Here is a 15,230-nt window from a genome sequence, read left to right as displayed (position 1 = left end):
CTTCCGGGCAACACAGGAAGTGGCTTCGCGGCGCGTGCGCGGTGTGTCCGCGGTAATCAGAGCAGTTTGCAGCGCCCGCGTGGGGCGACTTCGGGGCCCCGGCGTCCTCGTCGGCACCACCCCGGCCTCTTCTTTGCGGCGGAGCAAGTGTGCAGGCTCCCCGGGCCCTGCTGCTCCCTGCCTGCGGCGCTCCGCCGCGGCGCGACTCTCAGGTAGGCCTCTGCGGCGGCCCGGGTGCGCCGCCGCCATGGCGCCCGCGGAGGCCGGGCCCCTGCGGAGCGCGCCTCGCTGCGAGGCGCTGCCCTCGAGCCGGGCCGTTGGCCGAGCCCCGCTCGTGGCCCTTGAAAGCGACGGCGGAGCTGGAAGCGGCCTTGGGGGTTCCCGGGGGTCTCGCCCGCGGCCCCGGAAAGGGGGTCACCGAGCCGATGGCAGGGTCTGCGGCCCCTGTGGGTGCCCCGCGCACGTCGGAGAAGCGGTGTCCGGCCGTCCGGCTGCGGAGGGGCGGCCCCTGATTGCGCCGGCAGCGCTTTCCGCTTTGCGAGAGGCACCGCGCCGTCGCCCGCCGAGCGTTTGCTGCAGACGACGAGGGGGTGTGTGTGCGCCCCTGCCCCGGGCTCGCGTCCACTCGGACCGCACCTTGGGCAGGAATCCAGACGGGCGCCTGCCCTCCCGGAGCCGGCGTGGCGCTGGGGGAGAGATTGGCCGCGGGCGAGCGACCCCTGCTCCGTGACAGGGGCGATGAAGACGAGGAGGGGCTGCGACCGCAGGTGGGCCCTGTGAACTCGCCCTGGGACGCCGTGTCGGGCCTCTCCGACACCCCGGAGAGGCGCGGGGAGACGGCTGTGCGCTGGCATCCGGAGAGGGGGAGGGGCAGGCGCGCCCCACGGCGGGGTGTCCGGCGACGCCTGCGTCCACAGAGCTGACCACTGGGCTCGCCGCAGGTGCTCGGTCGCACGCACCCTGCAGACTCGGCGGTGCGGGGTGCCAGGGGCTGTGCGCACGGCCGCGCTTGGACCTCGGGACTCCGCGTTTTACAGATGAGCAAACCGAGGGTACATGACCAGCCCAGAGCCGGCCCGCCGGCGCCTGGACCGAGCGCGGGGGCCTCGTTCTTGCTGCGTGTCCGCTCTGCGGCGGAGAGGGGCGCGCAAGCAGCTGCCTGCAGGTCGCGAGGTGCCGGCGCGGCTCTGGGCTGCTGTGTCCACTCAGCTGAAGCTGGGGAGCCCACGAGGCTGCGTCCTGGGTTGTCGCACTGAGGGACGTTACCTTGTGTGTCACGCAGCTGTCCGGCTGCTTTTGGAGTGATTGACCTCAGCGCTGGTGCTGAAACTTTGAGAAGCGCAGAATTGAAATGTAGGGGGACCGGCACTGTGGCGTAATGTCTAGAGCCGCCGCCTGCAGCGTCCAGCTGCTCCACTTCCGCTCCAGCTCTCCAATATGGCCTGGGAAAGCAGTGGAGGATGGTCCAAGTGCTTGGGCCCCTGCCCCCACGTGGGAGACCTGGAGGAAGCTCCTGGCCCCTGGCTTCAGATCAGCTCAGCTCTGGCCGTTGTGGCCATCTGGGGAGTGAACCAGCAGATGGAAGACCTCTCTCACTCTCTCTCTGCCTCTCTGTAACTCTGCCTTTCAAATAAATAAATCTTTAAGAAAGAAAAGTAGGATGGGCGTCTGAGAGTCATCGTGGAGTTGTGACATACGGGGGAGGGGGCCTGGGACCTGCGAGGTGCTGCCCTGTGCACCGTCTGGTCTGATGGTCAGAGCAGCCCTGGTCGCCGTGCCCGGCTGTGCACTGCAGGGCGGGAGGGCGAGGCCTCGGGCAGGTGCGCGGCAGAGCCGGGATCCCTGGGAACTCCCGGGGGAGATCGCTCGGCCGCTCCCAGGCTGCCTGTCTTGCTCTGTGGTTCAGGTGGCACTGTTAGCACAAGCAGAGCACACATGTGAAGGGGTTCAGTTCCCAGCGGGTGGGAGCCCGAGAGAATGGGTCCTGTCCTGGTGCGCAGCCCCGCGCTCCCCAGCCTGAGCGACGACGGTTCGCCACCTTGCGATGCGCGTGCTTGGTGGTTCTTGTGTGGAACTGTTCTAAAGTAGAGACTTGGGAGGGGCCGGTGCTGTGGGGCAGCAGGTAAAGCCGCCGCCTGCAGGGCCAGCATCCATCTGGGCGCCAGTCCGAGACCCGGCTGCTCCACTTCCGCTCCAGCTCTCTGCTGTGGCCTGGGAAAGCAGTGGAGGACGGCCCATGTCCTTGGGCCCCTGCACCCACGTGGGAGACCCAGAGGAAGTCCTGGCTCCTGGCTTCAGATTGGCACAGCTCTGGCTGTTGCAGCCACTGGGGAGTGAACCAGCGGATGGAAGACCGACCTCCCTCCCTCCCTCCCTCCCTCCCTCTCTCTCTCGCTCTCTCGCTCTCTCGCTCTCCCTCCCTCCCTCCCTACCTCTCTTTCTCTCTCTCTCTCTGCCTCTCCTCTCTCTCTCTGTAACTCTGAATTTCAAATAAATCTTTAAAAAAAGAAACTTGGGGAGGGGTTTGCTGGGCTGTGGAGGTGCTGGTTGGGACCCCTGCACCACGCTGGGCGCCTGTGTTTGAGTCGCAGCTCGGCTTCCTGCTGGTGCACCCTGGGAGGGCTGGGTCCCCGCCAGCGTTCAGGGGCCTGGGTGGGGCTCCCCTCTGCGGGTTGGCCTGGCCGCCCTGACGCTGCAGGCATAGGAGAAAGTGAACCCCGGGCCAGGCGCGCTCTGCCTGCAGATGGATAAGTTATACACAGCACCAGTGATGACAATCATTGGAAAGTGAGGCCAGCTTCCCTCAGGAGTCACTGCCACGTGACCGGCTCTCCTGAGGTCTCGGCGGCCCGTGTCCCTGCCTCTGGGTGCCCAGTGCTGAGACAGGGCCCGGCCTTGACGCTTCCCACCTTGCTTTTCAGGGGCAAGATGAGTCTGTTTGGAACCACCTCGGGCTTTGGGACCAGCGGGACCAGCATGTTCGGCAGCACGACGACCGATAACCACAACCCCATGAAGGTGCGGGGGGCCCCGGGCCGGGTGGGGGGCAGGCCGGGCCCCACCTCAGTGACAGCGGGCGACCAGGCGGTCGGGAGCCTCCTCTGGGCTGCAAGCGCTGATGTTCGGTCAAGCCCAAGTCCCTCAAGTAGCGGAGCACAGGAGATTGCGTCTCCGAGGCTCCGGCCTTTCCCTCCCCTGGGTCCCCAGGTGCTCGCTCTGGGTGCCGGTTTCCAGCTCGCGTTCCTGTGGCTGGGCAGAGGGGAGGGCGCTAAGAGCCGGGGTCCCTTGGGGCCAGCGTGAGCTGGTGGGCCGGCATCGGCCGCGAGGCCTGGCGGTGTGCGTGCGCTCCCCGTGAGTCGGCGCGGCAGGGTCTCCCTCGCTGCGATGCTGCGCAGGGCCGGGCCCTCCCCAGGGTCTCGGGGAGAAGGCACCGGTGGAGCTGTGGCCTGCTTCTCCCCAGGACATCGAGGTGACGTCTTCTCCCGACGACAGCGTGGGCTGCCTGTCCTTCAGCCCGCCGACCTTGCCGGGGAACTTCCTCATCGCGGGGTCGTGGGCCAATGACGTAAGTGCTCTCGTCGGCGCTGTGCGGGCTGCCGTAGCTGTGCCCGTTGGCGCTGTGTTCTGCCCCGGTGCAGGCGTCGGGAGGGTCACTCCTGGCCTGTGGAAGTGAGCGCTCTGAGTGGCGAGTGGCACTGGGAATCGTTGTGTGGGGAGCACTCGCAGGCGTCGCTGAACCACTGCCAGACGTGGAGGTCACAGGCAGCGTCCCCAGACCGTCCTGTCTTCAAGCCCGTGTTAGTGTTGCAGCGTTAGGTAGTGTTACCCTCGCCCAGTGCGGGCGAGGAGGGTGATAGAGATCAGTGGGCGGGGGGACGGGTCAGTGGGCGGGGGGACGGAGAGGACGGAGAGGACTCGGGGGGAAAGCTCGGGCACGAGGAGCCTCGCGAACTCGGGGCAAACCCGGAGCCCCTCAGAGCCGCGGCACAGCCAGGCCGGGCCAGAACCGCGCGTGGGTGCCGCGGGCGTTCACCGGAGCCGTTCTCGCCGAGGGTCAGGGCGGTGTCTCCCAGAAAGGCCAAGCCTCGTGCCGCTGGATTGTCTTCTGGGCTAGAGGAGGACATGAGTCCGCTGGTGGCCTCGGGACGCCCAGGCCTCGAGGGGGAAAGCACCGGCCCAGCAGGAGACAGCTGCATGCCTAGACTCTTCTGCGCGGATTTCAGGATGTTTCAAACCCAAATCAGGTTCCGTTTCCCCAGACTTTCTGAAGCGCCACACACATGTCAGTTGCTTTGTTCTTCGAGGTGGGTGGTTGGCTTGAGACGAGAAGCCCGTGTGTTCTCAGGTCGCGCCGCACTGGTGTCGGTCGTGCAACACGTGGCGCGTCCGGAGTGCTTAGCCTGCCTCTGTCTGTTCCAGGTCCGCTGCTGGGAGGTTCAGGACAGCGGGCAGACCATCCCGAAAGCCCAGCAGATGCACACCGGGCCGGTCCTGGACGTCTGCTGGAGTGACGTACGTCCCCTCACTGCCCCTGCGCCTTCGGGGTAGTCAGTGACCGGTCACAGAGCGCCTGGGCGTCCACACCCGAGGGATTCTGAGTATCTGAGTAACTCGGTCGTGTTCTTTTAGTATTAGTATTACATTATTATTATTATTCACTTGGAAGCCAGAGCTCCTCCCTCCACTGGGTCACTCCTCAGATGCCTGAAGCAGCCTGGGCTGGGACACAAGGCGAGTGGCAGGGACCCGCTGCCTCCGAGGCCGTGTGTGGCGGACGCTGGCGTCAGAGCGGAGCTGGGGCATGACCTGCGCACTTCGAGAGGGGTCATGGCTGTCCCCAGAGGGTTTCAACCACGGAAACAAATTTCCGCCTCCGTCGCTGCTCTCCATGTCAGCTTCAGGTGGGGGCTCCCTGAAGGACGTGCACAGCCCCAGTGGGCGCCGGGGCTGGAGTCCAGTTGCACCTCCCTGCGTGGGGGAGCTCCTGGCGTGGGCCTGGTCCAGTCTGGCTGCTGCAGGCACGTGGGAAGTAAGCCAGTGGATGGAAGACGTTTCTCTCTCCTCTCTGTCCCTCAAAATGAAAATCATGAAACACGCTCTGGCATGTTTGGAAGGATAGGAAGGCTTTGAGAGGTGACCTGATTCCTCGCCCCAGCTAACCTGTCAGCAAAACCTGCGACAGTGAGCACCTGCCAGTCGTCCGGAACTTGGGAATGTCTGTCCTAGAAAGTCTTAGGAAAAAGGAGATATTTCTGTTACATGTTTGAAATATTCTGGTCGTCTGGTGATTTTTAAGCTATTCCGTGGTTTCTCTCGGAGCAGTGATTATAATCAGTGTCTTTTTATTACATAGTTTGCCTTTGAGCTGGACAAAAGTAAGAGCGGCTATAAAATAGCGAATGTGTGTATACTTGGAGAAAGGTGAACGTAGGAGACATTACGCTTAGTGAATCTGAATGAGGAGCTGGTGTTGTTGTGTTGTCATTTTCCTGAAGGCTTGGAGCTCATCAGCGTAAGCACAGCTGCGAGGGCTTCCCTGCGGGGGCAGGCAGGAGACTCGGTTCCCGCTGGTGACTGAGTGCTGCCCACGTCTCCCAGCCGCTTATCTGTTACCTCTTTAAAGCTAGGGCAGCGGGGAGCGGTGGAGCGGCGGAGCGGCGACGGCCCTCACGTCTCCAGGACACTGGCCCTCAGACAGCTGAGAACAGCCGCGGTGAAAGCCCGCTGGCCCCGCGTTCAGCCTGCCGTGTAGCTGCCGCAGCTGGCAGTTCAGTGGGTCTTAGAACGCCGCATTCTCTCCATTTTAGGACGGGAGCAAAGTGTTCACCGCATCTTGTGATAAAACTGCCAAAATGTGGGACCTCAACAGCAATCAGGCAATTCAGATCGCACAGGTAACAGCGTCTGCAGGGGCCGGGTGAGGCGGGGCCCAGGCGCCGGGCAACCTGAAACACAAGATTCTCTGTTGGTGACAGCTGCGTTTTAACAAAACCGCATCAGTTAAGCATAAGCATCCCAGACAGCCCCCTAACGCAGGTGACGCTGGTTTCACAGGCATGGTCGTGCCGTGTGGGTGTCTCAGAAGTTAGTGACGTTAGGATCTGGGAAAGACAGGTGTTCACCTGGTCCTTAGCAGTCACATGTGTGTGTGACACCCGACACCCGACACAGCTCCCCTCTTAGCACTGGGTTTTGGTCACTGGCTGTTGAGGGGCTGCGGGTTGAACCTCTGCTCTGTGCGGAGCTGGAAATGACAGCAGTGGGGACGAGGACCACTCCACTGCCCTTGAAGCCTGGATAGTCCGCTTGGGGGCAGCAGGTTAGTTTTGTGTGAGGAAAGCAAAACAGGGCAGAAGCACGGCGTTGAGAGGAGCTAGGGCCACTGTGTCCGAGCTGGCCCCTGGGCAGTTTGGAAAGCCCTTTGGTGGTTCCAGAAAGCCGTGCCGTCCTCAGATAGTGTAGCGTGACCTCAGTGTGTGAACTCCCAGAGCTAGCGCTGTTTCCCTTCATGTGTTTGGTTTGTCTTGCTGACAGCACGATGCTCCTGTTAAAACCATACACTGGATCAAAGCCCCCAACTACAGCTGCGTGATGACCGGGAGCTGGGACAAGACCCTGAAGGTACGCAGCTGGCGCCGGGCCCCGTGGGCGCTTCCCCCTCTCGGGCTTGCGTTCCGAGTGGTCACTCACCGGCTCCTCTTCTGCTTTCAGTTCTGGGATACGCGGTCGTCAAACCCTATGATGGTTCTGCAGCTCCCCGAGAGGTGTTACTGTGCGGATGTGGTAAGGGATTTCCACTTGATGGGTAGCTCCTGGAGGAAGCAGCGAGCGTTTCTCACTCAGAGCATCCGGGATCAGCGGGCGGCCGCGTCCTCGGCCTTGGTAGCAGGTGCAGGGACGTAGCCGAGGTGGCCGCGGTCCCTTACTTCAGTCGGGAGATGTTTGCTCTGCTTTTGGTCCAGAGTTCCTAGACAGGGCTCATTTGTGGTCGCTTGTTTGAACACACCACACACACACACACACACACACCCCGACGTTTGCCCTGTTTGTGACACGGCTCTGGGGCTTGGGCGCTATCTCTGGATGAGATAGAAACTAGAGAACCTGCTCCGTCTCTGGTCATAACTGCGCCAGTGTCCACTGCTGGGCTTCAGTGCTCACCGATGCAGAGGGTGTTTTATGTGACACAGGAAGTGGCCTAGGGGATCGACAAGGGAGGCACAGTGAAGTGGCCCCGAGGACTTGTCGTTGGAGGAAACGTGAGACGCCACTCAAGGTGTCTCGGAAGAGCGTGTGGTACGGCCGACGCTCACGAGCCGTGTTTTGAGTAAACGTCAGGGATTTCACTAAATGAGCACAGACCTTTAATTTCAGAAAAACGGGGTGAAATATGTTAGCAGCTGTCCTTGGAAGATGTGCGGTCTTGGGTTTTCGTTTCTTCCATCCCTTAGTATATTTTCTAAGAATTCATTATAAACTCAATTTTAAGAACAAGTCTTTTAAAAGTGTGTGAACAGTCTGTTTTTCAAATGTTTCTCAAAGTTTCTGTATCGTTGGTATTTGGAAGAGTGAGAAATGGGCCTTCCACCTGCTAGTTCACTCCCCAAATGCTTGGGCCGAAGCCAGGAGCCAGCAGTGGCATCCAGGCCTCCTGGGTGCTTGGCAGGACCGGGGGTCTCTCAGGGGCATTAGCCGGGGACAGGATCAGAACGTGCAGTGACCTGGACGTGACCCAGGCCCTGACGTGGACGCAGTCCCGGGCCGCAGCTGGCCCGCTGCTCCACCGCCGCCTGCGCTCAGCCTCCGTCCCCGCGCCCCTGCTCCCTGCCCTAGATCTACCCGATGGCCGTGGTGGCGACCGCGGAGAGGGGCCTGATTGTGTACCAGCTGGAGAACCAGCCTTCCGAGTTCCGGAGGATAGAGTCCCCGCTGAAACACCAGGTGAGCGCGCCACCTCGCAGGCCGTGAGTGGTACCTGCGGCGTGTGAGACTGCGCCCCCGTGTGGCGATTCCGGGTGATTCCGGTGACGGCTCTCAGCTGTAGGGCAGCACTGGGTCTTACTTTCAGACAGCAGTCGGTGACTGCCGGGCTCAGCATTTCTTCTGTGACGGCTGTGTGTCGGGTGCTTTCTCCGCTGTGGGCCGCGGCGAGTGTCCCGAACACGGGTGAGGAGCGTGGGCAGTGAGGGCGCCTGGGTTAAATGTGCTTTCCTTCCATGACGGCTTCTGGGGCAGAACCTCACTGCAAGCTGAGGGGCGTCTGTACCTTGCGTTTCCCAAGAGGGCCGTTTAAGGGGCCACTCACAGCTGTTTGGTGAGTGAGTGCTTCCCCTCCCCAGGGCGCCCAGCTTTCCTCTCCTCCCCTGGGTGCTGCTCGGGGATCGGTTCCACCCCAGCCTAACTGCGCCGGCATGGTGCTGGGCCGGTCTCTGGCTCTCTGCAGTTCTGTCCCCTGGCCAAAGGACTGCCCGATGTTGTCCGTGTCCCCGTCTGTCAGCGGAGTCTCAGCAGATCACAGCAGCACTCAGGGAACAGAGACACTGAGGCCTGGGGGTGGGGGCAGTGGTCCCTGAAGGGCAGTGTTGTCTGTGGTGGGGCCCGCGTGCCCTCTGTCTGCACAGGACCCTATGCCAGCCGGCACTGCCTCTCCGGCCTCATCAGGCTCCCCAGCTTCTCAGTGCTTCTCTCTGAGTGCCTGGCGGGCGGTGCTGTGGGAGAGAGGATGGTGCCTCTGCCATCAGACTGACGGGAGTGTTGGCGGGCAGTGCTGTGGGAGAGAGGATGGTGCCTCTGCTGTCAGACTGTGACGGAGAGCCTGGCGGGCGGTGCTGTGGGAGAGAGGATGGTGCCTCTGCCGTCAGACTGACGGGAGTGTTGGCAGGCGGTGCTGTGGGAGAGAGGATGGTGCCTCTGCCGTCAGACTGTGATGGGAGAGCCTGGCGGGCGGTGCTGTGGGAGAGAGGATGGTGCCTCTGCCATCAGACTGACGGGAGTGTTGGCAGGCGGTGCTGTGGGAGAGAGGATGGTGCCTCTGCCGTCAGACTGTGATGGGAGAGCCTGGCGGGCGGTGCTGTGGGAGAGAGGATGGTGCCTCTGCCGTCAGACTGTGATGGGAGAGCCTGGCGGGCGGTGCTGTGGGAGAGAGGATGGTGCCTCTGCCGTCAGACTGTGATGGGAGAGCCTGGCGGGCGGTGCTGTGGGAGAGAGGATGGTGCCTCTGCCGTCAGACTGTGATGGGAGAGCCTGGCGGGCGGTGCTGTAGGGGTGACAATGGTGCCGCTGCCGTCAGTGTGACGGGAGAGCCTGGCGGGCGGTGCTGTAGGGGTGACAATGGTGCCTCTGCCGTCAGACTGTGACAGGAGAGCCTGGCGGGCGGTGCTGTGGGAGAGAGGATGGTGCCTCTGCCGTCAGACTGTGATGGGAGAGCCTGGCGGGCGGTGCTGTGGGAGAGAGGATGGTGCCTCTGCCGTCAGACTGTGATGGGAGAGCCTAGCGGGCGGTGCTGTGGGAGAGAGGATGGTGCCTCTGCCGTCAGACTGTGATGGGAGAGCCTGGCGGGCGGTGCTGTAGGGGTGACAATGGTGCCGCTGCCGTCAGTGTGACGGGAGAGCCTGGCGGGCGGTGCTGTAGGGGTGACAATGGTGCCTCTGCCGTCAGACTGTGACAGGAGAGCCTGGCGGGTGGTGCTGTAGGGGTGACCATGGTGCCGCTGCTAGGGAAAATAACATGGAGGCGTCTCAAAAACATCTTTAAGATATTTTTACTTAGAAATCTTCAGTCTGCTGGTTCACTCCCCGGGTGCCCATAGCAACCGGGGCTTGGCCAAGCCAGAGTCCAGTACAAGGAGTTCCATCCGGGTGTCCCACGTGGCGGCCAGGATGTGAGCACTTGAGCCGTCGTCCGCTTCTCCCCAGGGTGTGCACTGAGGAGGTAGGGCTTGAAGCCAGGCCTCCTGACACAAGCCTGGTGTGCCACGACGCCCCCCGTGACGGTGGAGAGCAGAGCTGTCACGTGACCCGGCAAGCCCATTCCCCACTTGACCCGAAAGCACGGCGGTCAGGATTCGGAAGAGCTGCTTGCGCTCATGCCGGCCATGTGACTGGACAGAGCGGATGTGGGCACGTGTGAAATGCGGCCATCTGACAGCAGGGCTAGACTGGGGAAACACGACGTTAAGTGGAGTAAGACAGTCGCAGGCCACAGACAGTGCAGTCCACGCGCGGGGTCCCTGGTAGTGAGATTCGCCCAGGCGCGCGCTCTTGCTTGTGGGGCGCGGCCGTGGTCTGCAGAGCTGCGCGCCCACCGCTCCCCTTCACCCGTGAGGGGCTTGCCGACCTCCAGCACAGAGCGTGGGAGACCGGCCAGGGACAGGCGCTAATCAAAGGGACCGTCTTCCTGTTCCAGTGGGGACAGTGCCTGTGTCGGAACCCTGGGGGCCCTGAGGGAGGCCGCGGCTGACCCCGTGGCTGAAGGCCACGGCTCTGAGAACTGTGATGCTGCCTTGTCGTCGTGTCACAGGTGCTTACTGTCAGCTTAGCTGGGAAGTCCTGTGTTGACATTGTGATGATGTGCTTTGTTTTTTAACTGTAGCATCGATGTGTGGCTATTTTTAAAGACAAACAGAACAAGCCAACTGGATTTGCTCTGGGCAGTATTGAGGGGCGAGTTGCTATTCACTACATCAACCCTCCGAATCCTGCCAAAGACAACTTCACCTTTAAGTGTCATCGCTCCAACGGGACCAACACGTCAGCGCCTCAGGACATCTACGCGGTGCGTCCGAGCCCGGAGACCCAGACGGGTTCCCTGGTAGTTGGGGGTGGGGAAGCTGCTCCGGCGCAGCCTGTGGCTCCTTGGGGACGGGGGCTGGGCTGTGGTTGCAGTTTCCTGTCCGTAGACCTCTGGCTCAGCCTCGTGTGCTTCCACGGGCGGGCTGGGGGCCTGCTGGGAGGCCTGGGTGCGGCGCAGACGCTCTGCACACACTCGGAGCCACGGCCAAGATGGCGGTGCTTGGTCCTGGCACGCCCCTGGGCTGTTACCGCGCCGGTTAGCTGCTGCTGGCTGGAATGTGCAGCACGAGCAGGATTTAGCTCTGGGGTGGCAAGTGACTGGGGCAGCGTGGCCAAGAAAGCGTGCTCGTTTGTTTCCTAACTCGGAGCATAAGGTGCGGTGGCATAAACCTGCCTCCCCACCCTGTCCCGCCCTGCGGCTCAGCGCGCCTGTCACCCCCGCAGGTCAATGGCATCGCGTTCCATCCCGTTCACGGCACCCTGGCCACCGTTGGGTCTGACGGCCGCTTCAGCTTCTGGGACAAGGATGCCAGAACAAAACTCAAAACTTCAGAGCAGTTAGACCAGCCGATAGCAGCCTGCGGCTTCAACCACAACGGCAACATCTTCGCCTACGCCTCCAGCTACGACTGGTCCAAGGTGAGGGGCCGTGAGGCGGGGCCTCAGGCAGGTCCAAGGTGAGGGGCCGAGAGGCGGCTCAGGTCCCCAGGCAGGTCCAAGGTGAGGGCCGTGAGGCGGGGCCTCGGGCAGGTCCAAGGTGAGGGGTGTGAGGCGGCTCAGGTCCCCAGGCAGGTCCAAGGTGAGGGGTGTGAGGCGGCTCAGGTCCCCAGGCAGGTCCAAGGTGAGGGCCGTGAGGCGGGGCCTCGGGCAGGTCCAAGGTGAGGGGCCGAGAGGCGGGGCCTCGGGCAGGTCCAAGGTGAGGGGCCGAGAGGCGGGGCCTCAGGCAGGTCCAAGGTGAGGGGCCGTGAGGCGGGGCCTCAGGCAGGTCCAAGGTGAGGGGCCGAGAGGCGGGGCCTCGGGCAGGTCCAAGGTGAGGGCCGTGAGGCGGGGCCTCGGGCAGGTCCAAGGTGAGGGGCCGAGAGGCGGCTCAGGTCCCCAGGCAGGTCCAAGGTGAGGGCCGTGAGGCGGGGCCTCGGGCAGGTCCAAGGTGAGGGGCCGAGAGGCGGGGCCTCGGGCAGGTCCAAGGTGAGGGCCGAGAGGCGGCTCAGGTCCCCAGGCAGGTCCAAGGTGAGGGGCGTGAGGCAGGTCATTGTCACTTCGCTGTCGAGAAAGTCAGGCCTTCTTGCAGGGCTGTGGGGTTCAGTGCCGCCCTGGGCGGAGGCAGCGCACGGAGGCTTGGATGAGCTTGGCTGTCCTGGCGCGCAGGCAGACCAGGCTGGTGCATGTGGTTGTTGGGAGCACACGAGGGGCGGTGGGGGGAGCCCGGCCTGGAGCTGGGGAGCACGGTTGTTTCCTGTTCGGACAGGAAGGCGGCACCGACAGGGCCTCCAGTGTGATGGCAAAACGTGCGGCTCGTGGACGTGGTCAGACGGCAGCCTGGAGGGTTTGCTGTCCCCCGGCTGCACGCCTCCGTGACGTTTGTGGCTTTGTCTCTCTTGCCACGTGCCCTGTGCCCTGTGCCCTGCTGGGGAGGTTGCCGAGGTCACCGGCTGTGTCCTGCTCATCTCTGTACGTGCCCGCCTTCTGCCCACCTGCACGGAGTCCCTCGCTCGCTCTGCCCACGGGAGCCGGTGACTCTGGTTCCTGACTGACTCCTGGCTCCGTCCCCACCTCAGCAGGGAAGCAGCACCTCAGTGCCCTGGTGACCTTAACTCCAGGGGGGGGACTGTCCCTCCCTCCCTCCCTCACCCCGGGCTTGCTGCCTCCCGATCCCTCTGCGTTCACTGGGAGTCCCGAGTCGAGTCGGCTTCATCCCCTCTCCAGAGGGTAGGGGAGGGTAGGGCAGCGCCCGGTTCTGTTCCCACGGGCTCGCCGCACCGGGTAACGCAAGCCCGTTCCTGCGCCGGCCTCCGAGTGCCCGCTCTCCCCGGAGCCCTGCTGCTCTCATTTCCTGAAAGTGTGAGCCACTCGGCTGAGGTGCAGCTGAAATGCAGTGAATTGTTGAGAACACAGTTTGAGCCTGGCCTTGTGGCACAGCCGGTCGGCCTGCAGCCTGCAGCTCGGCGTCCCCTGTGAACGTCCCTTTGAGCCCCGGCTGCTCCACTTCCGATCCAGCTCCCCGCTAACGCACCTGGGAAAGCAGCGGAAGGTGGCCCCGGTGCTGGCGCCCCCTTGTGGGAGACCTGGGAGTGCTCCAGGTTGTTGGCTTCAGCCTGGCCCAGCCCCAGGGCAGCCATCGGGGAGTGCTCCAGCAGATGGCAGCTCTTCCTCTAACTCTGTCCTTCAAATGAACGAATAAATCCTTAAAGATTCAATCAAATACCCAGTTTGGGGACAGGTGTACAACGGGTTAAAGCACTGCCTGGGATCCCCCCCACCCCGTAGGTGACGTGAGCACACACTTCCAGGTAGAGTGCACATCTGATGCGTTTAGCAGCTGTAGGTCGCCGGGACCGTGGCCACAGTCAGGAGAACCCTCCGCTCCCCAGAGCTTCGTGCATCCCGCTCGGGTCCTCCCGCTCACTGCCGATTTGTGTGCGGGCTCCAGGCCCCTCCTGGGACTCCCCCCGCCCCACCCACGGCTGTTGCCCAGCTTGATGAATGAAGTTCACGTCACTTCTCAGCAAACCCTCGAGTCCTGTGGGCATGCCTGTCGGGGGAGTGAACGCAGAGTGCGCCCCGCCTCCTCCCAGCCTGCTCCACACCTGAGGCTCCCCACTCACCCCTCCCCGCTCGGCCGACCACGCCCCTGGACCGCTTGGACTTGCTGTCATTCCTTCTCCCCGCGGGCCCGAGTCTGACCACAGCCCCTCTCGCTGGCCGCCTCCTGCCATATTGCAGAGCCCCTCTATCCAACCAGGCACAGGCCGGCGCTTCAGCTGCGGGGGCCCCTCTGGGCACGGCACGGGCACGTGCTGCAGACGGGCAGACGGGTTGGGTGTCTCCTGTGACTGCTCAGATCGGGGATCCCAGGGCCATCGACTCGGGGCTCAGTGCCTAAGGTCACCGGGCTTGTTTTCCTCCCCCAGGGACATGAGTTCTATAATCCCCAGAAGAAAAATTACATCTTCCTGCGCAACGCGGCTGAAGAGCTGAAGCCCAGGAATAAGAAGTAGTGGCCGGCAGCGTCGGGTTGGCCAGTCTACCTGTCTGCCCGCGTGCCGGTCCCAGCGCGCTGGGTTGTCGCCCACAGACGTGGATTTCAGCCCCTGGGGAAGCGACGTCTTAGCCAAGCAGCCAGAGCGCCGTGTGGGCGGCGACTTGCCGTCCCCACTCCACTGCCGGCCGCGGGGGGCTGGCGTTGTCCTAGGAGTTAGGTCCTGTGGGCAGCGCCGGGGGTGCTGCGGGGCGTCTTCCAGCGCTGTGTGCATTCGAGGTTCTGGGGCACGGTCTGCGCACCTGTACTGTATTTTGTAATAAACTATTTTGAAGACTGCCGCCTGGCTCCTTCTGTGCCCGCCCCGCCCCGCCGTGCTCGGCTCCAGCACTGTTGTCCGCTCTGGGAGGTGCGACACCCCGCCGCTTCCTCCCGGGCGGGCGACCTCGCGGCCTTGCCCACGCGCGGGCGGCGTCTCCGTGTGGTTTTCTCGCCTCCTTCGCTCCCGGCGCTTGAACGACCTCGGCGCCCTCTGGCTCTGCTGGGCAGGTTTCCTGGACTCCTAAGTGGGCCTCTTCTCGGGCTGGCTGACAGCCTCCTGTGGGCCAGCTTTGCAAGGCCCAACCAAGGGGTGACTTGTGTGGCCTTCAAGGTGGAGCAGGTCCCCTGCGTGGGAACTGCGCTGAGCCTGTGCCCGGTGACGGGCTCTGGCTGGTGCTTTGTATCTGCCGTGACTTGAGTCCTGCTGGGTAAGTGTGCAGAGTGAACTCCGCGCGGTGTTTGATAGTTCTCGGCTTGTTGGATTTTTGCCCCCGATCCCGAATGCCACTTCCGCTTTCCTGTCGGGCTGGGTGGAAGCTTGACTTGCTGGTATCGGTAGTGTTGTGATGTCGCCTGCTCAGAAAAGCAATGACAATAAAGTTTTCTATCGAAGAGACTGCACTCGGCATTTAAAATTCTTTGGTAGGTGATGACAAAGGAGTTCAAACCCATGACCCGTTGGCCCTGTTTAACCTAAAACATATGTTTTTGGAATAGGAGGACTCCTCCCTCCCACCCAGGAGCCAGTGTACACGAGGGGATGGGGCGCAGAGAGGAGAGAGAACGGGTTGCCCGGCGTGAACTCAGCCCGTCCCGCGCCAGCCCACAGCTGGCCACTGCCTGTGGCCAGAAACGACAGTGCGTCGCCATCGTGGGCCTTCCAGACTGTTCTTTCCCGGCACTCGGGGACGGGTTTGTAGCTG

General features: G+C 63.1%; 1 protein-coding gene across 3 annotated transcripts; it reads left to right on the top strand.

The window, feature by feature from the left end:
- Positions 1-21: 21 nt before the first annotated feature.
- On the top strand, positions 22-14,327 carry RAE1 (ribonucleic acid export 1). Of its 3 annotated transcripts, none has more exons than XR_016216479.1 (11): positions 22-212; positions 2,922-3,018; positions 3,461-3,565; positions 4,420-4,512; positions 5,808-5,894; positions 6,535-6,621; positions 6,712-6,783; positions 7,834-7,941; positions 10,591-10,773; positions 11,235-11,547; positions 11,669-13,950. XR_016216479.1 is itself a non-coding variant. In XM_051842316.3 (11 exons), exons 2-11 carry the CDS (start codon positions 2,929-2,931, stop codon positions 14,003-14,005), a joined length of 1,107 nt encoding a protein of 368 aa, XP_051698276.1. In that variant the 5' UTR covers positions 22-212; positions 2,922-2,928; the 3' UTR covers positions 14,006-14,327. The 3 variants fall into 3 exon arrangements, 2 of the variants coding, with proteins under 2 accessions (XP_051698276.1, XP_089163982.1); XM_051842316.3 differs by having other exon boundaries at positions 11,235-11,429; positions 13,919-14,327; XM_089307856.1 differs by lacking the exon at positions 3,461-3,565 and having other exon boundaries at positions 11,235-11,429; positions 13,919-14,327.
- Positions 14,328-15,230: the final 903 nt, after the last annotated feature.

Source organism: Oryctolagus cuniculus, chromosome 11 (genome assembly GCF_051225735.1).
Source record: "Oryctolagus cuniculus isolate XC-2025 breed Fujian yellow rabbit chromosome 11, ASM5122573v1, whole genome shotgun sequence".
NCBI classification, from domain to species: Eukaryota; Metazoa; Chordata; class Mammalia; order Lagomorpha; family Leporidae; genus Oryctolagus; species Oryctolagus cuniculus.
The sequence above is the reverse complement of the archived record's forward strand: the minus strand, read 5'-3'. Positions and strand labels throughout refer to the sequence as shown.

Coding starts and splice junctions, on each gene's coding strand:
- RAE1 (XM_051842316.3), top strand. CDS start 2,929: ATGAGTCTGTTTGGAACCACCTCGGGCTTTGGGACCAGCGGGACCAGC. Junction 3,566..4,419: donor CGGGGTCGTGGGCCAATGAC/GTAAGTGCTCTC, acceptor TGTCTGTTCCAG/GTCCGCTGCTGGGAGGTTCA. Junction 11,430..13,918: donor CCAGCTACGACTGGTCCAAG/GTGAGGGGCCGT, acceptor TTCCTCCCCCAG/GGACATGAGTTCTATAATCC.